This window comes from Chiloscyllium punctatum, chromosome 7 (genome assembly GCF_047496795.1).
Source record: "Chiloscyllium punctatum isolate Juve2018m chromosome 7, sChiPun1.3, whole genome shotgun sequence".
NCBI lineage: Eukaryota > Metazoa > Chordata > Chondrichthyes > Orectolobiformes > Hemiscylliidae > Chiloscyllium > Chiloscyllium punctatum.
The window spans coordinates 90,809,831-90,835,872 of NC_092745.1; the positions used below are offsets into that span (position 1 = coordinate 90,809,831).

At 41.5% G+C, this 26,042-nt stretch overlaps 1 protein-coding gene across 3 annotated transcripts in view; it reads left to right on the forward strand.

Moving 5' to 3' along the window:
* osbpl9 (oxysterol binding protein-like 9) overlaps nucleotides 1-26,042 on the forward strand; it is a 229,836-nt gene that overhangs the window by 83,422 nt on the left and 120,372 nt on the right. For all 3 annotated transcript variants that reach the window (XM_072574282.1, XM_072574283.1, XM_072574284.1), the window contains exon 4: nucleotides 3,754-3,830. In XM_072574282.1, coding sequence (XP_072430383.1) covers nucleotides 3,754-3,830 — 77 coding nt within the window. The remainder of the gene's footprint in view (nucleotides 1-3,753; nucleotides 3,831-26,042) is intronic.

Consider the following 26,042-nt stretch of genomic DNA (forward strand, 5'->3'; position numbering starts at 1 on the left):
AGCAATAAGCTAGTTGATGCATTTCCCATTTAGCGCCTCGACCAGTGAGCACTCTCTTCTCATAAGGTATAATATCTGTCTTCCCTTCAGATTGGTATTTCAGGTAAATTATCTTGATGAGCGCAAGATTACATTTTTTGGCAAAATACCTTCAGCAATACTCAAATGATAGAAGATCAATACTGTCTAATTTCTCTTTGGTGTTTTGAGATTTTTAAAATTCACTTATGGGATGTGGGTATTGCTGGCAGCCAGCATTTATTGCCATTCTCCAGTTGCCCTTGAGAAGGAGGTGGTGAGTTGTGTTCTTGAACCACTGCAGAATATGTGCTGTAGGTTGACATAGAATGCTGTGAGGAAGAGAATTCCAGGATTTTGACCCAGTCATAGTGAAGGAATATAAAAATGCAGACATTTTGAAAATTGGTCTAAGAATGCCTCTGTGCAGAGAGAAACTCATCGAGAGCTGATTGCCCATCTAACATCTTGCTCTCAAAGAAATTAGGAAACACTCTCTCATGTGAAACATACTTAGAGTAAAAAGAAAGAAGACGACCCAGGGCAACCAGCAGCCAGAACAGTGAAATCAAAGAAGATGACAGTGACTCTGTGGTTTTGAAATTAAGTGTCTTATTGGAACAGTATGTTGTTGTAGGGTTGAAGGCAGATAGTAAGCAGTTAAGAGAAAGGGAGGCTTAGAGTTGCGAATAGTTGTTGTTTAGTGTTCACTTTTAGACTTAAAGAATAAATTGATATTTTCTTTTAATATTGGAATTTGGGAGTTCTGTCACTCATATTTTAACAAGTGATGAGGTGAGGCCATTTTTTCTGGTTGTGTGTTTTAATTAACAGAGGGGTTCACCTCCATGTTGTGACAGTAGGGCACTATCCTAAGGAGCTCCTGCAGAGAGATCCGAGAGCCACGACTATTTTTCTATGAGCCTAGTATGACACCAACCAGTGGAGATTTTCCTCCATAAGATCCTTTGATTCCAATTCACACTTTGTTGAATATGGCTTTGATGTCAAGGTTTGTCACTCTTCGACTCACGTCTGGAATTTAGCTCTTTTGTCCATGCTTGAACTAAGGCTGTAATGAGATCCAGAGCTGAGTGGCCCTGGTGAAACTGGGAGTCACCGAACTGGTTATTGCTGAGTGGATGCTGCTCGATAGCGCTGTTGATGACTCCTTCCATCACTTTACTGATGATCAAGAGTAGACTGATAGGGGACTGTAATTGGTCAGTTTGAATTTGTTCTGCATTTTACGTAAAGGGCACACCTGGGCAATTTTCCATGTTGTGTAGATGCCAGTGTTATAGCCATACTGGAACAGTTTAGCTCGGGGTATACCATGTTTTGGAGCACAAGTCTTAAGGGCTATTCTGGAATATTGTCAGGGCCCCAAAGTTTTCATTGGGCAGTGTCGCCAATCATTTCTTGATATTACATACAGTGAATTGAATTGGTTGAAGTCTAGCATCAAAGAAGCTGAGGACCACTGGAGGAGGCTGAGGTGGATTATCCACCCAGCACTGATGGCAGAAAATTGCTTAGAATGCTTCAACTTTATTTTTTGCACTGAGCTCTTCCATCGTTGAGGATAGGAATATTTGTGGAGCCGCTTCCTCCACTGAGCTATTTAATAGTCCAATTCCATTCATGACTGGATGTGACAGGACTGCAGAACCTAGATGTGATCCCTTGGCCATAGGATAGCTTAACTCTCTTTCAATGGCTCTTTATGCTGTTGGCATGCAACTACTCTTGTAAACACATTGTGAGTTTTGTGGAATCTGAAAGTATGTGTCAATAATTTATGAGAGGAAAATGTGTTGCCAAAAAATAGTCTGTATCAAATAATTAATTGTTGCTATTGCTTTACTTTATCTTTATTCAATGTTAATCTCTGGATGAAATTTTTGTTCACTTGATTTGAGCTACCATTCAGCAAATACTCACTTAATTGGTCACCAATTTCTTTTTTAATAAATTTTTTTAGAAGTAGTCAGTCACAACAACATCCCAGTAAAATATCAATAGTTATGTAAACCAAAATTGATACTGTACTCATAATTTACTAATAGCTGCTAATTTGGATTTGTTATAATTCTGAAGCTGTTGTGCAAAATTACAACATTAAACTTATGTAGGTTAATCCTAGATAGATAAATTTTGCATCAATCAAGATACTAACAGTCATTTGAAGACAGTTGCAAAAGGTGGACTTCAGATAATGTCCTGGCTGATATTTAACTCTCAACCAACATCATATTCTCCTTGACATTTTGGGATTTTGTGGATAGATTGATTGGTGTTTTTCTCTGCATTACAACAGTGAACACGCGCCAAAAGTAGTTGGGATGCTCCACTATCCATATTGAATGTGAAAACTGCTGTATAGGTATATTCTATTAAGCGTTCAGAGATGCTGTCACACACTAAACCAAGTGAGACTTGATCCTGGGCTTGGAGTTAGGTGCATTGTTACTGCACCACAAGAGCCCGAGAAAGTGCGATGTATACATACAATATGAACAGGTATATTCCTAATCAACCTCACCAGTGATGTTTTTATACACTGGGTCTCTTGGCCCTAGACCTCTAGATGGTGCAATACAAGTGCATTTTCTTTATTTGATGCAGGTGTCTGGTTTAAGTGCTTGGAAGAAGATATTGGAAAGAATTTGAAGGATGTCTGCATGTGCATTAGAGATTATTTAATGCTGGTATTAGGCAAGACGACAAGTCTGAACAGCAGCTGTTGTGCAAATAGAGATAATAATTGTTCAGAATCATAGAAGTTAGGTTTTTGTAGTGTTTAGCTAATATAGTGAGTGTATTTTAACTGTTTCATGGAGATTTTTTTTTCCCCAAAGCCATTTTCATGTTGCTTAGGAAAGAATGGAGCTAATGCAGCTTCTGTGGCAAAGTTAAAATGAATGATCAAAACCCTGGTTAAAGAAAGATTTTATGGAGGTTGTTTGAATTTCTGAGAGGAAGGATGAGGCAATTTTGTTGTCAGTAGATCAGGTGCCGTCACATACTAAAGCAGGTGAGACATGATCTTGGGTGTCAGGGCTCAGAGTTTGGTGCATTGCCACCGCACCACAAGAACTGTCGGTGCAGGAGGGGGACACAGGTTTGCAAGTTTGTAAAGATTGGGTGTGCTGTGATCATGGAGGGTTATGTAGATAATGGTGGAGATTTATATTCAACGTACTATGAAGCCAGAAAGGAGAACAGTGATCTGTGGGCAAGTTTGGTGTGATACACTATATGTACATTGAAGTTTTGGTCATTGAGTTGGGGTTGATAGAAGTGAAGGCAAACCGCAAAGCAATGAGTCAATTGCAGAAAATTAAAGTATAATAAAGAAATAGTTAAGAGTTTCAGGAACAATAAAGTTAAGAATAGGGTGGATGGAGAGGCCAATGAAAGGTGGTTTGATTACAAAAAGGTTTGGAGCTTGAATGACTGTCTCAAAACAGCAAACCTTCCCGTGACTCATTGAAGGTCATAACTGAATGTTTCAGGATTAATTGGGATAAACATCTATCGGGTAAATTTCAGCGATCTGGAGTAGATTTTCTTGGAATAAGTACTTGTTTCAAAGACGAAATATTCATTCAAGCTCAAGTTACAAATGGACTGAACTGTAAATAGATCACTTCATATACTTATAACAGTGGTGTTTTCATTGGATCTGTTTAGGTGTTAACATGTTTCCTGTTTTTGTGTGTATTTGTACAGCTCGTGACGCTGATGAGAGGGAGCAGTGGATTCATGCGTTAGAAGAAACCATTCTTCGTCATACTCTGCAGCTCAGGGTAAGTGTGTATTGGGTTGTTGTAAATTGCATTACCTGTGGATGTTGGTTTCTGGATTATTTCAGATGAAATTATGTTATCGCAGTTTAAAACCGTGTGGTAATAATGATGAATGTTTGTGTATCAACTAAGTTGCTGTTATGATAACATAAAGTGTTATAATGATGAATAAGACCATTGAATGTTGACTTTATATCGAAAGAAAAAAAAGTGCAGGTGTAGGCCATTCGGTCCTTCAAGCCTGCGGCACCTTTCAATATGTTCATGGCTGATCATGCAATTCCAGTATCCCATTTCGACTTTCACTCTATACGCATTGATCCCTTTAGCTGCAAGGGCCAGGTCCACCTTCCTTTTGAATACATCTAATGTACTGACCCCAACGACTTTCTATGGTAGACAATTCCGCAGGTTCACGACTCTGAGTAAAGAAATTATTCCTCATCTCAGTCCTGAATGGCTTACACCTTAAGTTTAGACTGTGACCCCTAGTTCTGGACATCCCCAAAATCTGAGACATTCTTCCTGCATCTCGCCTGTCCAGTCCCGTCAGGATTTTGTGTTTCTATGATAACCCCCTTCACTCTTCCAAATTTCACTGAGTGCAAGCCCAGTTGATCTAGTGTTTTTTCTTGTTAGTCCTGCCATCCTGGGGATCAGTCTGGTGAACCATCATTGGACTCCCTCAACAGCAATAATTTTCTTCCTGAGATGAGGAGACCACATCTGCACGCACTCCTCAAGCTGTGGCCTCTCCAAGGTCCTGTATAATCACTGCAGCAGGTTTAAACTTCAGTTGTAGCGTGGAGTCGAGCAAAAGGATTCATATATAAAACATTTTGGAGGAAGAGGTTTATCCAAATGATTTTGTCATGTTGGGAATTTCTATTTGGGGAGAGCGGGGGGGAAATTCATATTTCAGTATTTCAGTTAAACTTTTTCAAATGTTGATATTCAAATCTGTTCTCCGACAGTCAGATTGGCCCCTATATTTACAGGAAAGTAGGAGACAGCTGACTCTATCAGCGGCTGGGACCTCCAACACACTAGAAGGCAGAGGAATCTATTGAATTAAAGTAGAAATTCATTAGGTTTTTAATTTTTTTTAACCACTTTGGCACCTGGCTTTCTTGACAGTTGGTCAGTGAAAGCCTGTAGTACAAGGCAATTTCTAGGGACCAACGGGATAGCCCATGGCTGTTGAGAACATTGGGCCTTGGTAAGATAGGGACTTGGAATGCACTGCAGATGAATGAGAGGGAAAATTGGGAGGTTGATTGTGCTCGGAGGGAAACATCACAGTAAAACCGTAAGTAATGGTGTTAGTATCACGTGAGTCTCAGATTTTTACTAACTTAATATTTTCTACCCCAAATGGTTGAATTTTCATAAAATTCTCCCCACTTCGTGCTGAATAATTTGAATCAGTTGCTGCTTTGAATTGGCCTAGTCTCAGCATTGTCCTGTTCAATCAGAAGATTGTGGGCTCAGATGCCATTCCAGAGACTTGAAGTGTAATCCAGGCTGAAGTACAATATTGAGGAATGCTGTACTCTTGGTGCCATTTTTATGACAAACTGATTCCCTATCTTCCATCTAAGGTGGATGTAAACAAAGAGTCAAAGAATTTTCCTACGGTCTTGCCCACGATCCCTCAATTGACATCACTAAAATACATGTGTCTGCTCAGGTATCTGGTTGCTATTTGTAGGTCTTGGCAGTCAGCTTTTGATAAATGCAAGAATGTCTGTATTTCCAAAATATTTCATTACTTGTGTTTTTGATTATCCTAAAAGTGTCAAGGTATTATCTTTCCTTGCAAGGCTTTGTCCTGAGTTTGGTTCCTATTCATTCATGCTTCCAGACTTGAGAAAATTATCATTGTTTATGTGCTTGATTATGCTTTTTGAAATCTGAATGGTTTGATATATTTTCTTGAAACATTTCTGTAAAGCCCTTTGCAAATTGTTTTCTAGCTAAGTATTATTGAACTATATTTCCAACCATTGCAAATTGATTGTATTTTCCTGGTGTTTTCATTATCACTTGACTAAGTCACAATCGGAGGCAGTTGATGTTGGCATCCAGCCTCCAAGTGATGATCAATTGTTGTGGATCTTTTCCATTGTATTGACAAATAATTGCATAAAGTGTAAAATTACTACTAAACTCGCCTAAATAGGTTGTGGTAATTACTTCACTCTTGAAGACAATTTACCAAGCAAGACAAGTATTGTGATCCCAGCTGATAGTATTGGTCAGATTCTGGACCGTAATCTGGCTTAGAGTCTTAGAGATGTACAGCATGGAAACAGACCCTTCGGTCCAACCTGTCCATGCCGACCAGATATCCCAACACAATCTAGTCCCACCTGCCAGCATCCGTCCCATATCCCTCCAAACCCTTTCTATTCATATACCCATCCAAATGCCTCTTAATTATTGTAATTGTACCAGCCTCCACCACATCCTCTGGCAGCTCATTCCATACACGTACCACCCTCTGCGTGCAAAAGTTGCCCCTTAGGTCTCTTTTATATCTTTCCCCTCTCAACCTAAACCTATGCCCTCTAGTTCTGGACTCCCCGACACCAGGTCTATTTATCCTATCCATGCCCCTCATAATTTTGTAAACCTCTATAAGGTCACCCCTCAGCCTCTGATGCTCCAGGGAAAGCAGCCCTAGCCTTTTCAGCCACTCCCTGTAGCCCAAATCCTCCAACCATGCAACATCCTTGTAAATCTTTTCTGAACCCTTTCAAGTTTCACAACATCTTTCCGATAGGAAGGAGACCAGAATTGCACGCAATATTCCAACAGTGGCCTAACCAATGTCTTGTATAGCCACAACATGACCTCCCAACTCCTGTACTCAATACTCTGACCAATAAAGGAAAGCGTACCAAACGCCGCCTTCACTATCCTATCTACCTGCGACTCCACTTTCAAGGAGCTATGAACCTGCACCCCAAGGTCTCTTTGTTCAGCAACACTCCCTAGGACCTTACCATTCAGTGTATAAGTCCTGCTAAGATTTGCTTTCCTAAACTGCAGCACCTCGCGTTTATCTGAATTAAACTGTATCTGCCACTTCTCAGCCCATTGGCCCAGATCCTGTTGTAATCGGAGGTAACCCTCTTCGCTGTCTACTACACCACCAATTTTGGTGTCATCTGCAAACTTACTACCTGTACCTCTTATGCTCGCATCCAAATCATTTATGTAAATGACAAAAAGTAGAGAGCCCAGCACCGATCCTTGTGCACTCCAGTGGTCACAGGCCTCCAGTCTGAAAAACAGCCCTCCACCACCACCCTCTGTCTTCTACCTTTGAGCCAGTGCTGTATCCAAATGGCTAGTTCTCCCTCTATTCCATGAGATCTAACCTTGCTAATCAGTCTCCCATGGGGAACCTTATCAACCGCCTTACTGAAGTCCATATAGATCACATCTACTGCTCTGCCCTCATCAATATTGTTTGTTACTTCTTCAAAAAAACTCAATCAAGTTTGTGAGACATGATTTCCCATGCACAAAACCATGTTGACTATCCCTAATCAGTCCTTGCCTTTCCAAATACATGTACATCCTGTCCCTCAGGATTCCCTCCAACAACTTGCCCACCACCGAGGTCAGGCTCACTGGTCTATAGTTCCCTGGCTTGCCTTTACCACCCTTCTTAAACAGTGGCACCACATTTGCCAACCACCAGTCTTCCGGCACCTCACCTGTGACTATTGATGATACAAATATCTCAGCAAGAGGCCCAGCAATCACTTCTCTAGTTTCCCACAGAGTTCTCGGGTACACCTGATCAGGTCCTGGGGATTTATCCATCTTTAACTGTTTCAAGACATCCAGCACTTCCTCCTCTGTAATCTGGACATTTTGCAAGATGTCCCCATCTATTTCCCTACAGTCTATATCTTCCATATCCTTTTCCATAGTAAATACTGACGCAAAATATTCATTTAGTATCTTCCCCTATTTTCTGTGGCTCCACACAAAGGCCGCCTTGCTGTTCTTTGAGGGGCCCTATTCTCTCCCTCGTTACCCTTTTGTCCTTAATATATTTGTAAAAGCCCTTTGGATTCTCCTTAATTGTATTTGCCAAAGCTATCTCATCTCCTGGTTTTGCCCTCCTGATTTCCCTCTTAAGTATATTCCTACTTTCTTTATACTCTAAGGATTCACTCTATCTATCCTGTCTATACCCCTGACATATGCTTCCCTCTTTTTCTTAACCAAACCCTCAATTTCTTTAGTCATCCAGCATTCCCTATACCTACCAGCCTTCCCTTTCACCCTGACAGGAATATACTTTCTCTGGATTCTTGTTATCTCATTTCTGAAGGCTTCCCATTTTCCAGCCGTTCCTTTACCTGCGAACATCTGCCTCTAATCAGCTTTCGAAAGACCGTCAAAATTGGCCTTTCTCCAATTTAGAACTTCAACTTTTCGATCTGGTCTATCCTTTTCCATCACTATTTTAAAACGAATAGAATTATGGTCACTGGCCCCAAAGTGCTCCCCCACTGACACCTCAGTCACCTGCCCTGCCTTATTTCCCAAGAGTAGGTCAAGTTTTGCACTTTCTCCAGTAGGTACATCCACATACTGAATCAGAAAATTGTCTTGTACACAGTTAATAAATTCCTCTCCATCTAAACCTTTAACACTATGGCAGTCCCAGTCCATGTTTGGAAAGTTAAAATCCCCTACCATAACTACCCTATTATTCTTACAGATAGCTGAGATCTCCTTACAAGTTTGTTTCTCAATTTCCCTCTGACTATTGGGGTGTCTATAATACAATCCCAATAAAGTGATCATCCCTTTCTTATTTCCACCCAAATAACTTCCCTGGGTGTATTTCCAGGAATATCCTCCCTCAGCACAGCTGTAATGCTATCCCTTATCAAAAATGCCACTCCCCCTCTTCTCTTGCCTCCCTTTCTATCCTTCCTGTAGCATTTGTATCCTGGAACATTAAGCTGCCAATCCTGCCCATCCCTGAGCCATGTTTCTGTAATTGCTATGATATGCCAGTCCCATGTTCCTCACCATGCCCTGAGTTCATCTGCCTTCCCTGTTAGGCCCCTGAAATAAATGCAGTTTAATTTATTAGTCCTACCTGGTCCATGCCTGCCCTGACTGTTTGACTCGCTTCTGTTCTCAGCTGTACCCGTTTCAGATCGATCTCTTTCCTCATTATCTCCCTGGGTCCCACCTTACTAGTTTAAATCCTCCCAGGCAGTTTGAACAAATTTCCCTGCCAGTATATTAGTCCCCTTCCCATTTAGGTGCAATCTGTCCTTCTTGTACAGGTCACTTCTACCCCAAAAGAGATTCCAATGATCCAAAAATGTGAATCCTTCTCCCATACACCAGCTCCTCAGCCATGCATTCATCTGCTCTATCTGATAAGGTTCGCATCCAACAGCACTTATGGCAGCTATAATCCGCAGTATTCCTGAAACTCTCTTTAAACTCCCACATCTGACAAGAAGTACGTATCACTGCAAAGGCCATTTTTCCTCCTTCACAATCTGCAGACCCAGAAAATAACACCGTCTTATTCCTCTACAAACACTGCCCCAGGTTAAATTACTAGCTATGGCTTATATTTTAAGTTTAATCAAGAGACTTATCTCCAAAAACATATAATCAAGAAAGAATCTACTATACTCACTACTGCAGCCTTTTTCTTGGACAGACTTAAAACAACAATTAACTTATCTGATTCTGTGCTATGAACTTCGTCCAACAGTTTCTCCAAGATTAGTTGTGAATTTCACTTTGTTAATTTTCACAGATGCACTCTGATGTCCAGCGATACGTGAATTCAAACAGCAATGATAGATTTTGGAAAAAATATTTATCGGGATGGCCTTTCACTGAAGCACAGACATACAGTACTGCAGATTTGGCTTTAACAATAAAGCAGAAGTTTAATTACAGAAGAGAAAACAAGATAAAACAGACTAGCTACTTAGAAATATGACAATAAGAAAGATTTCAAAAGAAAAATAAAATTACAATGCCATCAATCCCATTACCATCTCTACATGGCTTGGAGAGGGTGGACGCTAGGAAATTGTTTCCGTTAGGTGAGGAGACTAGGACCCGTGGACACAGCCTTAGAATTAGCGGGGGTAAATTCAGAACAGAAATGCGGAGACATTTCTTCAGCCAGAGAGTGGTGGGCCTGTGGAATTTATTGCCACAGAGTGCAGTGGAGGCTGGGACGCTAAATGTCTTCAAGGCAGAAATTGATAAATTCTTGATGTCACAAGGAATTTTGGGCTACGGGGAGAATGCGGATAAGTGGAATTGAAATGCCCATCAGCCATGATTGAATGGCGGAGTGGACTCGATGGGCCGAATGGCCTTACTTCCGCTCCTGTGTCTTATGGTCTTTACAGTATTCAGACAACTGAGGGAGTTTGCTTTTCTATCAAATGTACAGGGGAAACCGTTTCTTTCAATTCTTAGTCTTGACAGTTTGGTCATCTCTTCTTTGATAAGTTGCATAACTGTGCTTACTTTTACAAATTTGGTTAGAACCTTGATGAGTTTACTCAGGATTTGGAGATGCCAGTGTTGGACTGGGCTGTACAAAGTTAAAAATTACAGAACACCAGGTTATAGTCCGACAGGTTTAATTGGAAGCATCGCTCCTTCATCGGGTGGTAGTGGAGGGCTCAATCCTAACACACAGAATTATAGAAAAATTTACAGTGTGATGTAACTGAAATTATACATTGAAAAATTGATTGTCTGTTAAGCCTTTCATCTGTTAGAATACAGTGATAGTTTCACTTCTTTCATGTGTAAATCACAAAACCTTTTTAAAAAAAAGTTGCATTCTCAGGTTAGCTGTTAACAATGGTGATAGCTAGACAATATGTTGAAGGTGTTGGCCTCCTGTGTTCTCTGTCAATGCCATGATGTTTAGATTGATTCTAATCTAAAAAGTGAGATAACGGAGTTTTACATGAGTGCATGCAGTTTTTGAGCAAAGTACAATGTAACCCTGCAAGTACAAATTCATCCCACAAAACGTATGTGTACATGTGGGTCTTTGTCTGGGTGTGTGTCTGTCTGGGTTGAGGGTTGTGAGTGTGAGAAAGTGTGTGTGTGTGTGTGTGTGTGTGTGTGTGTGTGTGTGTGTGTGTGTGTGTGTGGTGAGTGCAGAGTGTCTTAAATCTGTGAGGGGGTGCATGTGGGAGTGTGTGTGTCTGTAAGGGTGTTTGTGGGTGTTTTGTGGGCATGTCTGTGTATAAGTGTCCGTGTGTATATGTGTATAGGAGTGCCTGAGTGTGTGTGTATAGTGCAATGGTGGTCACCTGTAATGTGACATGAACCCAAGGTCCTGGTTGAGGCCCTCCTTATGGGTACCGAACTTAGCTATCAGCCTCTGCTCGGCCACTTTTCGCTGCTGCCTGTCCCGAAGTCTGCCTTGGAAGATGGTCACCCGAAAGTCTGAGGTCGAATGTCTTGGACCACTGAAGACAGGGAACACTCCTGTCTGTTGATTGTTGTGCGGTGCCCATTCATCCATTGTCGTAGCCTTTGCTCGGTTTCCCCAATGTACCATGCCTCTGGGCTCCTTGCCTGCAACGTTTAAGATAGATAACATTGGCTGAGTCACATGAGTTCCTACCATGTACAAGGTAAGAGGTGTCCCCACGCGTAATGGTGGTATCTGTGTCTACACTCTGATACATCTTGCAGTGCCTACCGTGACAAGGGTTGTATGGAGTTGTCCTGCGAGCCGGGCAGCTTGCTACGGACAACAATCTGTTTGAGGTTTGGCGGTTGTTTAAAGACAAGTAATGGAGGTGTGGGAAAGGTCTTGTGAGGTACTCCTCTTCATTGATAATGTGTTGCAGGTCATGAAGAGCATGGCGTAGTTTTTCAGCTCCTGGGAAATACTGAACAACGAAGGGTATCCTGTCGGTTGCAGCATGTGTCTGTCTCTTGAAGTCATTACGGTTCCTTGCTGTGGCACGTCGGAACTGGTGGTCGATGAGTTGGGCATCGTACCCCGTTGTAGTGAGGGCATCCCTGAGTACTTCCAGGTGTCAGTCACGTTCCTCCTCATCTGAGCAGATCCGGTGTACGCATAGGGCTTGTCCATAGGGGATGGCTGTTTTAATGTGTTTTGGGTGGAAGCTGGAGAAGTGTAGCATTGTGAGGTTGTCTGTGGGTTTGTGGTAGAGTGTGGTGCTGAGGTGTCCATCCTTGATGGAGATGCATGTGTCCAAGAATGAGACAGATAGTTGAGAGTAGTCCATGGTGAGTTTGTTAGTGGGATGAAACTTGTTGATGTCACTGTGTAGTTTTATCAGTGACTCCTCGCCATGGGTCCAAAGGAAGAAAATGTCGTCAGTATACCTGGTGTATAATGTTGGTTGGAGATCCTGCATAGAGAAGAAGTCTTGTTCGAACCTGTGCATAAAAATGTTGGCATATTGGGGTGCAAATTTGGTCCCCATGGCTGTTCCATGTGTCTGGATGAAGAACTGGTTGTCAAAGGTGAAGACGTTGTGATCAAGGATAAAGTGGATGAGTTGTAGGATGGCGTTTGGAGATTGGCAGTTGTTGGTGTTGAGTGCTGAGGCTGTTGCCGTGATGCCATCATTTTGGGGGATGCTGGTGTAGAGTGTGGAAATGTCCATTGTGATGAGGAATGTTGCCGGTTCGACTGGTCCATGGGTGCTGAGTTTCTGTAAGAAATCCGTAACAACAGAAGCTGGAGATCCCCTGTAAAATAGGTTTCAAGATGCCTTCCACATCGCCGGAGAGATTCTCACATTGGATCCCTTTGCCCGACATGATGGGACGTCCTGGTGTGTTGGCTTTGTGAACCTTTTGGAAGGCAGTAGAAGTTGCCTACATGAGAAGTACGTGGGATGAGGACGCGTAGGGAACTCTGAAGGACTGGATCCAAAGTTCTCATCAGTGTGTTTAATTCACGGGTGTGCTCTTTGGTCGGATCAGCTGTTCGTGGCCTGTAGTGTTCCTGGTTGTTCAGTTGTCGGTACACTTCCTTGCAGTAATCTGTTCTATTTTGAATGACAATGGATCCTCCTTTATCTGCTGGTTTGATGACAATGTTGTGATTGGTTTTGAGAGCCTGGTTTGCAATGCATTGTGAACGGGTGATGTTTTGCTCTACCTTGTGGATACAGCTGATGAATCTGGCATTTATGTATTTCCTGACAGTTTGAGAATACATGTCAAGCTCAGGGCAGCGGCCCTCTGGTGGGGTCCAAGTTGACGCCTTCTTTGGTCGCTCCTCTACAGATCCCTGTGATGACTATTCCAGTTCATCAGTGGGCTCATTGGGATCACTGCTGGCACCTTGAAAGAATTCCCAAGAGTCTCATTAGTCTGATAAACTCCTCCGTGTCTGCTGTCAGAACCAACGGATACATTTTGGCAGTGGCGCAGAAGTTGAGACCCCTACTCAGGACTTCAATCTCTTCCAGTCGAAGGGTGTGGTTCGACAAGTTGATAATAGACTTCCCCACAGTGATAATGTTGTTCACTGTGGTTCCAGGGCGGGCTTTGCTATTGCTGGTGAGAATGCCAAGTTTCTCCAGTTTTTTGTTCTTGGCATGCATGTACATGGTGTAGAACTCTGAGCTCAAAAACTGAATGAATTCATGTAAAACTCTGTATCTCACTTTTTAGATTAGAATCAATCTAAACATCATGGCATAGACAGAGAACGCAGGGGGCTAACGCCATCAACATATTGTCTAGCTATCACCATTGTTAACAGCTAACCTAAGAATGCAACTTTTTTAAAAAAAGGTTTTGTGATTTACACATGAAAGAAGTGAAACTATCATGGTATTCTAACAAATGAAAGGCTTAACAGACAATCAATTTTTCAATGTATAATTTCAGTTACATCACACTGTGAACTTTTTACTGTAAATTCTGTGTTAGGATTGAGCCCTCCACTACCACCTGATGAAGGAGCGACACTCTGAAAGCTAGCGTGCTTCCAATTAAACCGGTTGGACTATAACCTGGTGTTGTGTGATTTTTTAACTGAGATTATTCAGACACTTCTGGTCTGGAACTTTCAAACTAATAATCTTGCGCTGAGGTAAATTTACTTTTCTGAACAAATTTCTTTTTCAAGGAGTACCCGTTTCATATACCAGGACTTGTGTGAGCTGAGAAGTAAAATCTTTCTAAGATATTGGTTTTGCCTTAAACGAAAAAGACCACAATCCTTTTAAAACCGAAAACTATCAATGCTCATCAACACTTACTTTATCTACTTGTAAATCTCTTTCCAATACAAACAAATTCCTATTATTAACCTCAGGGCTACCCCTCTCATGCTAGATTTTAAAAAAGACATGAAAATTCTGACAAGTTCATCATTAAATCCCACATGCCACTATTTAAAAATGTAAGCACTAAAATAAATAAGATTAAAATCTGTGTAGAAGATGCATCTTATTTCCTATTAGATTAGATTGTCGACAGTGTGAAAACAGGCCCTTTGGCCCAACAAGTCCATACCAACTCTCCGAAGAATAACCCACCCTGCTCTGACTAATGCACCTAACACTATGGGCAATTCACGTGACCTGCACATCTTTGGATTGTGGGAGGAAACCAGAGCACCTGGAGGAAACTCGTGCAGACACAGGGAGAATGTGCAACCTCCACACGGACAGTCGCCCGAGTCTGGAATTGAACCTGTGACCTTGGTGCTGTTAGGCAGCAGTGCTAACCACTGAACCACCGTGCCGCCCAATATTACGAAGATGTGCCTAAAATTCCTTAGTGACATGGAATTCTGGTGTGTTTGTGAAATATGAAGAAGTAGAGATTAATGATTTTGTATTATAAATTTATTACAAATAACAAAGTATCTTGAATCTTCATTGTGGGGAATACAAACTAACTTCAGTTCAGTAACCGAAATGACATTCCGCATCGAGTTTGATCAAAACTCTTTACAGCTGAAGCTTCACTTTCTCATTTCCCTTCTGAAGACTAACATTTACTTTGCCTTTTTGATTATTCTTTGTAATTCTGAACTCACTATTTAGAATGCCAAAACTGTTTTTGTTCTCATAAATTCCTGCCTTTTATTGTGATGAGATTGTATAGTTACAGTATATGTTCATTGCCATCTCACATGGTCCATATTCATGAACCCCTAGAGCGAATCTTACCATGGTGTTTAGACTGTGAAGGCCATAACCTCTGAACTGCTGCAGGGAACATTCATATACACAAGCTCAAATGCTAAATAGTAGGTTTTTGAATTTATGGCATGTGTATGGGTGAAAGCTGTGATGGCTAAGTTACATCTGTTGTTTAGAAGTTGTCTACTGCAACTGATAAACTCGTTATTCACTTTTATTTTCCATTTTGTCTATTCTGTGCTGGAGGATTCACATTCGGGGCCAATTTGACTGGTGGTATCGGTTCTTCACTACAAAGATATTAATAGTTAAATGTCAGCAAATCTTTTTCAACAATGTTACTGGCACAATCCATAGGACAAAATGGTAGAGAGCACATTGAGAGCAGGACCAGACAAAAACAACATCGACACGCACAAAGGTGATTGAGACCTTAAGGATTCTAAAGGGGCCTGATAGGGTTAATAATGAAATGATATTTCCCATCATGGAAGAGTCTAGGACCAGAAGGTTTAGTCTCCGTATAAAGGGGGCACCCTTTTAAGAAGGAGATGAGAAGCAATTTCTTCTTTTGAGGGTTGAGAGTCTTTAGAGCTCCTTGTCACACAGAGCTGTGGAGGCAGACTCCTTTTGTATATTTAAGGCTGAGATCGATGATTCCCCGACTGATCAAGAATCCGTCAGCTACAGAGAAATGCTGGAAAGTGGACATGAGGAATGTTGGATCAACCATGATCCTATTGAATGGCCGAGCAGGCTCGACAAGGCAAATGGCGTACTCCTGAAGCTGTTTCTTAAGTCTTATCTGGTCAGGAGCAGGAAACTTCAATAAAAATGTAAAGGTATTTGAGATGGTGTGATCGAAGATGTATTAGAATTGCTTGATTCACTTGAAATATGGGCAGATACTGAAAAAGGTAGAATTGCTCTCTTAGAGCTATCCGGGAAGATTTAATGGGAGCACTGAAATAATGACTAATTTTGATGAACGAATAAGCACAAATAGTTTTCACTGGCAGGTGGACAGATTTAGGTTAACTGGAAAAGAAGCCAGCAGGGAGATGAGACTGAATTTTTAAGTTATGAACTGGAATGGAACGGGATCTTGATCAGATGAGCCAATGGACCAAGGAATGGCAGATGCACTGTAATTTAGATAAATGTGAGTTGCTGTATTTTGAAAAGGCAAATCTTAGCAGGACTAATGCACTTAATGGTAAAGTCCGAGGGAGTGTTGCTGAGCAAAGAGACCTTGGAGTGCAGGTTCATAATTCCGTAAAAGTGGAGTCACAAATAGATGGGATAGGGAAGAAGGTGTTTGGTGTGGTTGCCTTTATTGGTCAGTGCATTGATTATAGGAGTTGGAAAGTCATGTTGTGGCGTTACAGGACATTGGTTCGGCCACTATTGGAATACTGCATACAATTCTGGCCTCTCTGCTAAAGGAAGGATGTTGTGAAACGTGAAAGGGTTCAGGAAAGATTTTCCAAGGATGTTACTGAGGTTGGAGGGTTTGAGCTATAGGGAAAGACTGAAAAGACTGCGGCTACTTTGAGGGCCATTGGAGGCTGAGGGTAACCTTCGAGAGTTTTATAAAATCATGGATAGGATAAGTAGACAAGATCTTTCTCTGGGGAGGGGGGAGTCCAAAACTAGAGGGCAGAGGTTTAAAGTGAGAGGGGAAAGATTTAAAAGGGGTCTCAGTGGCAATCTTTTCATGCAGAGGGTGGTGCATGTATGGAATGAGCTGCCAGAGGGAGTGGTGGAGGCTTTTAAATTACAACATTTAAAAGGTATCTGGATGGGTATATGAATACGAATGTTTTAGAGGGATTTGGGCCAAATGCAGGCAAATGGGAGTAGACTTATTTTGGTACCTGGTCGGCATGGATGAGTTGTATATCTCTGTTACTCTAGAAGTGTCATAGAGCACATTCATGATTTTGAAGAGAATTGGTTATATATTTGAAAAAATAAGAAAATGCACAGAGTAGGGAAAGAACAGATAAATGAGAAAAAAGTTTGTTCTTTCAAACAGTCCACCCAGGTACAATGGGTCAAATTGTAACTAATATTTAGGTAATGGAACTAAGTGTAATATCTCTAAGTTTGCAACAACACAATGCTGGGTAGAAGGATGATCATAAGACATCAGTGTGGAAATAAGGCCATTTGGCCCATCGAGTCTACTCCGCCAATTAATCACACCTGCACTCTCCTTGTAGCCCTTAATTCCTTGCGAGGTCAAGAATTTGTCAATCTCTGCCTTGAAGACATTTAATGTCCTGACCTCCACTGCTCTTCATGGCAATGAATTCCAAAGGCCCATCACTGTCTGGTTGAAGAAATGTCTCCTCATTTCTGTTCTAAATTGACCTCCCCTAATTCTAAGGCTGTGCCCACAGGTCTTAGTCTCCCTGCCTAACAGAAACAAATTCCCAGCGTGCACCCTTTCAAAGCCATGCATTATCTTGTAAGTTTCTATTAGATCTCCTTGCAACGTTCTACACTTTCAATTAATGCAATCCTAGGATCCTCAGCTGATCATCATACGTTAAGCCTACGATTCCAGGAATCATCTGTGTGAATCTCCGCTGGACACACTGTAGTGCCAGTATGTTCTTCCTGAGGTGTGGGACCCAAAACTGGACACAATATTCTAAATGGGCCTAACCAGAGCTTTATAAATTATCAGAAGCATGTCGCTTTTATATTCCAACCATCTTGAGATAAATGGCAACATTACAATTTGCTTTCTTAATCACGGACTCAACCTGCAAGTTGATCTTGAGAGAATCCTGAACTAGAACTCCCAGATCCCTTTGTATTTTGGCTTTGTAAATTTTCTCACAATTTAGAAAATAGTCTATGCCTGTATTCTTTTCTCCGAAGTTCAAGACCTCGCATTTGCTCACGTTGAATTTCATTAGCCATTTCCTGAACCACTCTCCGAAACTATCTAAATCTTCCTTCAACCTCCCCGCCTCCTCAGTACCACCTGCCTGTCTGCCTAACATGGTATCATCGGCAAACTTTATCAGAATGCCCCAGTCCCTTCATCCAGATCATTAATATATAAAGTGAACAGCTGCGGCCCCAACAGGTGAACTCTGCGGGATATCACTTGTCACCAGCTGCCATTCTGAAAAAGAATCTTTTAGCTCAACTCTCTGCTTTTTATCAGACAGCCAATCTTCAGTCCATGCCAGTAGCTCACCTCGAACACCATGAGCTCTCACCTTACTCAGCAGAGTCCCGTGAGGCATCTTATCAAAGGCCTTTTAGAAGTCTCGATAGATAACATCCACTGGGCTTCCTGATCTAACCTACTTGTTACCTTTTCAAAGAATTCTAACAGATTTGTCAGGCACAACCTCCCCTTACTAAATCCATGCTGACTTGTTCTAATCCGACCCTGCACTTCCAAGAATTTAGAAATCTCATCCTTAACGATGGATTCTAGAATTTTACCTACAACCAATGTTATACTAATCAGCCTATAATTTTCCATCTTTTGACTTGTCCTTTCTTGAACGGGGGGTTACAACAGCGATTTTCCAATCATCTGGAACTTTTGAAAGATCCCAACCTATGCTTCCACTATTTCCTCAGCCACCTCCCTGTGCATTTTAATCCCTTTAGGATGTAGCCCATCGGAGCCAGGAAATTTATCAATTGTTAGACATTTTAGCTTTTCTAGTACTTTCTGTTTGTAATGGCTACCATACTCAACTCTGCCTATGGCTCTCCTTAATTGTTGGGATATTGTGAACTGTGAGGTGGATGCAGAGTTATCTCAGTACAATTTGGAAAGATCCAGAGTGGGCAAATACATAACATGTTAGATACAATGTAGATAACTGTGAATTTTTTTGTTGTGGGAGCAAAAAATAGGAAGGCAAATTATTGACTGATGAACTTTGGAAGAGGGAGGTGCAACTTTGTGTCCTTGTACATATGTCATTGAAAGTAAACTTACAGGTGGAGCAAGAGGTAAAGAATTAGTATGTTGACTTTTATAGAGAGAGGGTTCAAGTATTGTAATTATACATGGACTTGGTGTGACCATGCCTGAGGTATTACATGCAGTTTGGTTTCCTTATATGCGGAAGGATATTCTGGTTAGGGAATGAATGCAACAAAAGTTTGCCAGTCTGATTTCTTGAATGGTGAGATTGATGTATGAAGAGACGCAGGATTGTTCAGTGCGCTAAACCTGATACATCCTCAGGGTCTAATGCTCTGATCCCTAGAGTACCTAAGGAAGTGGCCCTAGAAATAGTGGAGGTATTAGTGATCATTTTGAATATCTGTAGACTCTGGAAGACTTCCAATGGGCTGGAGGGTAGCTAATATAACCCCACTTTTTAAAAAGGAAGGGAGAGAGAAAACTGGCAACTATAGGTCAATTAGCCTGACGTCGTTGTTGGGTAAAATGCTGGAGTCAGTTACGAAAGATGTAATAACTGAACGTTTGGAAAGCGGTGACAGGATCAGTCCAAGTCAGCATGGATTCACTAAAGAGAAATCGTGCTGAACAAATCTTTTGAGGTTGTGACTAGTGGAGTGGGCAAGGTTGAATCAGTGGATGTTGTATATCTGGACTTTCAAATGCCTTTTGAAAACATCCAACACAAGAGGTGAGGAAGCAAAATTAAAGCTTATGGTCTTGGAGGTAATGTATTGATGTGCACAGAGAACTGGTTGTCAGAGAGTTGGAATAAATGTTTTTTTCAGAAAGGTAGGCAGTGACAAGTGGGTATCACAGGATTCAGTGCTGGGACCCCAGCTATTCACAATACACATTGTTATAAAGTGGTGGTTGACCCCTTCTGATAACTAAAACTGAAACACCCAGAGAGGAGCTCCTCGCCTTGCCCTATAATCTGGTAAAACAAGTGTGAAAGGTGGTTTAACCTACCTCCCACCCCCCAAATCTGTTAGAAAGGAGTGGTAAAATGAAATGAAATCATTTTCACTCACTTTATAATCAACAAGTAACAATTTATTTATCTTAACTCCAAAAACGAATATATTAATAGAACCACAAACAAACTGAACAATTATCCTCAAATACTATCTATTCCCGAATAAAGCAAAGTCTAATGGTATGGTGTTCCAATAAATATAAATCCCAGTTTTATATAAAATACAATTAAAAATTTAGAATCTAGTGTCTCAAAATAATAACCAGGGTATGTTTTACAGACTGCTCTGCACCCTTCTGCTGGTCTTGTTTCAGGAATGCCTCTCCTGAAGCAAGAATTTGAAGGAAATGTCTCTGTCTGTCGAATTCTTGTGTCAGGAATATTAGCTAAGAGTTCCACTGTACCTTTAGTCAGCTGATGGCTATTCTGAAAGCTGAGAGCAACGATCTCTTCAGATGGCAGTTTACACTCTGCCGATTTTCAAATCCCTCGCTTCTTTTATACTCTTGACAACATATTAATTTCTTAGAATAAGATTGGTTCTAGGTTGTCAAAACTAGCAGATTTAAATTTAATCGGCCTCTAGTCTCAGAGTGCCTGGTTTGAATTAATTGGCTAAATTTAAAACTTGTCTTGATAACCAAAAAAACTGCCGCTTTGCCTGCTAACAGTACAGCCTTTTGATGTAATTGTTTCAGTTCGAACAGTTGCCAACTGGCAAGCTGCTGCCCACAGACACTAATTTTTTTAAATCTCTAAGCATAGAAAACAGTCTTCTTTTAAAAGGGCCATACACTCTTTTCCAACCTTATCATTTTGCAAACATCAAATTCTAACATCCTGCCTTCCAGTCCAGAAATGTTCTACCCAACTTCGTAACAAAATTAACAAATTGGACAAAGGAATTCAATGCAATATCTCCAAATTTGCAGATGACACCAAGCTGCTTGGCAGTATGTTATGTGAGGATCATGCTAAGAGGCTGCCCAGTGACTTGGACAGGCTGGCTGAGAGGGCAAATGCTTGGCAAATACAATATAATGTGGATAAATGTGAGGTTATCCTCTTTGGTGGCAAAAACAGGAAGGCAGATTATTATCTGAATGGTGGCACTTTAGGAAAAGGTAAGGTGGAATGAGACCTGGGTGCCATGGCGGAACAGTTGCTGAAGGTTGAAATGCAGGTGCAGCAGTCAGTGGGAAAAGCAAACGGCATGAAGATTTGAGTATGGGAATAGTGATGTCATGGTGCAGTTCTACAGGCAGCATCCAGGTAGCTTCGAAATCGACGTTTCGGGCAAACGCCCTTCATCAGGAATAAAGGCAGTGAGCCTGAAGCGTGGAGAGATAAGCTAGAGGAGCTCCTCTAGCTTATCTCTCCACGCTTCAGGCTCACTGCCTTTATTCCTGATGAAGGGCTTTTGCCCGAAACGTCGATTTCGAAGCTACTTGGATGCTGCCTGAACTGCTGTGCTTTTCCAGCACCACAAATCCAGAATCTGGTTTCCAGCATCTGCAGTCATTGTTTTTACCGCAGTTCTACAGGGCCTTGGAGAGGCCACACCTTTTAGTACTGTGTGCAGATTTGGTCTCCTGGTCTTAGGAGAAACATTTATTGCTATTGAGGGAGTCTAGTGATGGTTCACCAGGTAAAAACAATGACTGCAGATGCTGGAAACCAGATTCTGGATTAGTAGTGCTGGAAGAGCACAGCAGTTCAGGCAGCATCCAAGACTGATTCCTGGGAAGGCAAGATCGACTGGCTTATACTCACTGGAACTTAGAGTGAAGTGGGGAATGGAATAGAAACATAAAATCCTGATGGGGATTGGACAGGCTAGATGTGGGAAGAATGTTCCTGATGTTGGGCAAGTCCAGATCAAGAGATCACAGTCTAAGGTTAAGGGGTAAGCCATTCAGGACTAAGATGAGGAAGAATTTCTTCTCTCGGGAGTACAAAGTTAAAAATCACACAACACCAGGTTATAGTTCAGCAGGTTTAATTGGAAGCAATAGCTTTTGGAGCACCTCTCCTTCATCAGGTGGTTGTCAACGGCACTCCGAAAGCCATGCTTCCAGTTAAACCCGTTGGACTATAACCTGGTGTTATGTGATTTTTAACTTTGTACACCCCGGTCCAACACCGGCATCTCCAAATCATGACTTCACTCGGGAGAGTTGTGAAGCTGTGGAATTGTGTACCACAGCAAGCTGTTGTGGCCAGTTTGTTAGCTATATTAAAAAGGGAGCTAGACATGGCCCGTGCGACCAAAGGGATCAAGGGATATGGAGAGAAAGCAGGAGTGGGATACTGAAATTGCCTGATTAGCCATAGGGCTGAATGGCTTACTCCTACATCCTCTTTTCTATATTTCTGTATTTGTATATCCACAGGAGTTCAGATGAATGAGGGCACAGACCTTCAATGTGGCATGGTGGCTCAGCGGCTAGCACTGTTGCCTCACAGTGCCAGGGACCCGGGTTCGATTCTAGCCTCGGGCCATTGTCTGTGTGGAGTTTACACATTTCCCCTGTGTCTGTGTGGGTTTCCTCCGGGTGCTCCGGTTTCCTCCCGCACTCCAAAGATGTGCAGGTTAGGTGATTTTGGACATGCTAAATTGTCCATTGTTTAGAGGTAAATATATGATAATAGGATAGGGGAAAGGGTCAGTGTGGACTGGTTAGGCCGGAAGGCCTGTTTCCACACTCGAGGGTTTCTATGGTAGGGGGATGGTGAAGCTGTGGAATTTTTCAGTTTAAACTCAAACATTGAATTTTTTCGAGAAGGATTTAGATTCAATTTGCAGGGCGAAAGGGATTAAAACGCACAAGGAGAAAGTGGAAACAGGATGCTAAATTGGCGATCTGCCATGAACATATTGAATATCAGAGCAGGCGTGCAAAGCCAAATAGGCTACTCCTGCTCCTTTTTTGTGTTTAATGATTCTTTTTCTTCTTTATTGTTTGACTCTATATTTCTGTATTCCATCTGAACAACACTGAGAACAGCCACTGCCACTCTGGCAAACAGGGAACGTAAAAATCAGACTTTCTTGGTCATACAGTTTATAACACATGGCTGAACCAGTGGTGCAAATCACCAAGTTGTGCAATATATTCCAATCAAGATACGTTCTACATTGCTTCACACTGGTCTTTAAAATATTGTGCAAAAAACAATGCATCTCTAAAATGCTAAACAGATCCCACAACCAGAAATCACATGGTTAAATTTACAAAACAAACCTTTTTTCAAAGTGCATAACTTTGAAATAATTTTTCACGTAGTTTCATTGGTATCAGCTAATATGTCTCTGCTGGAATCATGGACCCAGATTTTGTGGTCAGTGGTGAATGAATTGTGTTCGCAGTTCATTTTGTTTACAACTGCCCACAGACATTTTGTGGACCTTTTTGAGCAGAGTCTGAAACAGTACAGCACCATCTACTGGGGATTCGGGACTAGTATGAACACACGAACCAACAATGTGCCTCTCCAAGCAAGCAGATTGAAGAATCTTCATTGGGGCTCACTATGTAAATCAGCAGCATAATTTAGAATATTCAATTAAATGTAAATGCATCTAAGCAAATAAAAGTGAGGAGAAAAACAACAGAAAACTGTGAAAGATTATATTTTTCGCATCCTCCCAACAATAATTCAATTCGAAGGCATTAGATTCATTTTTTTCATGGCAGAGATGTTGTTAATTAGTAATTATAACTTGTCACACTGTTAGAAATTCACTAAAATTTGAGTGGACAAACCCTCACTTTTTCTCTGGTCTGTTTTAATTTCATATTTCTTGAGAGCAGTCGTGGGAAGGATTTGTTGGCCATCCCTAATTACCATTAAGAAGGTGTCGTGAGCTGCCTTAACTACTGTAGTTCATTTGCTGTAGAAACATCCTACTTTTCTGTTAGGAAGGAGCTTACAATTTTTTGGTTCAGTGAAAGTGAAGGAAGGACAAAAAAGTTATGTGAGCATTGGAGGAGTTTTTGATACAATGGTGTTCCCAGGTGCTTTTTGCCTGTGTCCTTCCAAGTAGCGGAGGTTGGGTGTTCAGGTTTGTTGTCTACAGAATCTTTGACAATAGTTGCATTGCTTCTGGTATGTGGTGCACATGGCCCAATGTGTGCTGGTGGTGAAAGGAGTTCATAATTAAGGTTTAATAAATATTTCATGGAAAAGTTCCAGTAATTCATACCATTTCCAGTTTTGCAATGCCAGCTGTCTTCTGTTGTACCACAGAAATTGTTTTGATCAAGGTAGAATTAGAGATGTGTTCACAGTTTTTAATAATTCTCAGTTAGAACTTTAGCTGAAGACGATTTATGTCTAAGCGAAATAAATAGAAGTTGTCTAATTGTGGCCTTTTGTATTGGATATAATTTTTAAAAATCTCTTCTATTATTTGAAGAGACACCTTTTGATAGCAGAAAGCTGATCCAGAGTGAATGCTGAAGGCTATTAGCAGGGGTTAGGTTGGGGAGGAAGGTTGTTAGCATGTATAGAGATTGGATGTGTATTGGGAAGGCAGTCAGCCAAAATCCGAAGGATAGTAAGTTTGTTGGTAATGATTAGTTTGTTAGCAAGAATTAAAAACAAAGTAAGACTGTTAGCATGGGAAGGGATGGGATATGTGCTGAGAAGGCTGTCAGCCAAGGCCAGGAGGATAATAAGGTAAAAACAATGACTGCAGATGTTGGAAACCAGATTCTGGATTCGTGGTGCTGGAAGAGCACAGCAGTTCAGGCCCAACCTATCACCTTCATCCCCTCCCTCACTCACCTATTGTACTCTATGCTACTTTCTCCCCACCCCCACCTTCCTCTAGCTTATCTCTCCATGCTTCAGGCTCTCTGCCTTTATTCCTGATGAAGGGCTTTTGCCCGAAACATTGATTTCGCTGCTCCTTGGTTGCTGCCTGAACTGCTGTGCTCTTCCAGCACCACTAATCCAGAAGGAGGATAATAAGTCTGGTAGGGATCAGGGTGGGGATGTTGGTGAAGGCTGTTGGCAGGAATTAAAAGCAAGGTAAAGCTGTTGGCAATGATACATTGGGTGAGACATTTCTGGCAGGTGGAGTTGGGACTATGTAAGGTGCACTGGAATGGTTGTCAAAGAGATGGAGATGTTATTTCTGTTCAAGGGAGGCCCAGTGCCTTTGTAATGTTAGAAGATTAAATGGGACCTATCTCTTTGGACATTAATGTAATGTTAAATGATTAAACTGCACTGTCTTTAGTTGGGGACGAAAGCCACGAAAGAATGCGGATGACTATCCATTGTAACTTACACTTTAGTTAGACAGTTTAACTTGACAATAGCAGGGGAATAATATCAATTGAATCTCTTCCATTCAGAAATGCTTTCTGGCCAGAGATATGTTGCACCTGTATTGTCTTGGGAAAACACTGAGTCATGAAATCATCTGCATAACAATTCCACAGGATTAGAGCATTACCATTTGCATCATCTCTGAGGATGAACTCATCCTGCCATCTTACCTGGGGTAACATGTGACTGTGAGTAACTGGGGGTTGTCTTGCATGGCATGTGACTGTAGGGGAGTGGCCAGAGCATCTGTAAGCATTGTAACTGCCCTGTATAAAGGGGATGTATTTCCTTTAGTTCAGTGCTTCACTTTGACTCAACCTTGCACGGCTGCAAGGGAGGTCAAAGGTGATCACCTAGCTTTTACGAGCGTTAATAAACTTGAACTGTTTCTTTTGCCACAACCCTGAGAGGTTTGCGAGGTGTCGTGTTAAAGGTTCCTCCCTCCAGAGAGCCTGTACTGTGCTGTGTTTAATAAATTTGGTTGCTTGTTCACAGAAGTTGGTATGTTGCAATTGCATCAAGTGTGGAAGCACCTCAAGAGCAAAAGAACCTAACACCGCATTGCTCCTTCAGAGAGTATAATCCTATCCCGTATATGTTAGAAAAAAAGCTTTAAAATGTACCCTTTTAAAGTTCATTTACGGGATGTGGGCATTGCTGGCTAGGCCAGCATTTGTTTCCATCCTTGTCCTTGAGAAGGTAGTGGTGAGCTGCTTCTTGAACTGCTGCAATCGATTTGGTGAAGGTAGACCCAAAAT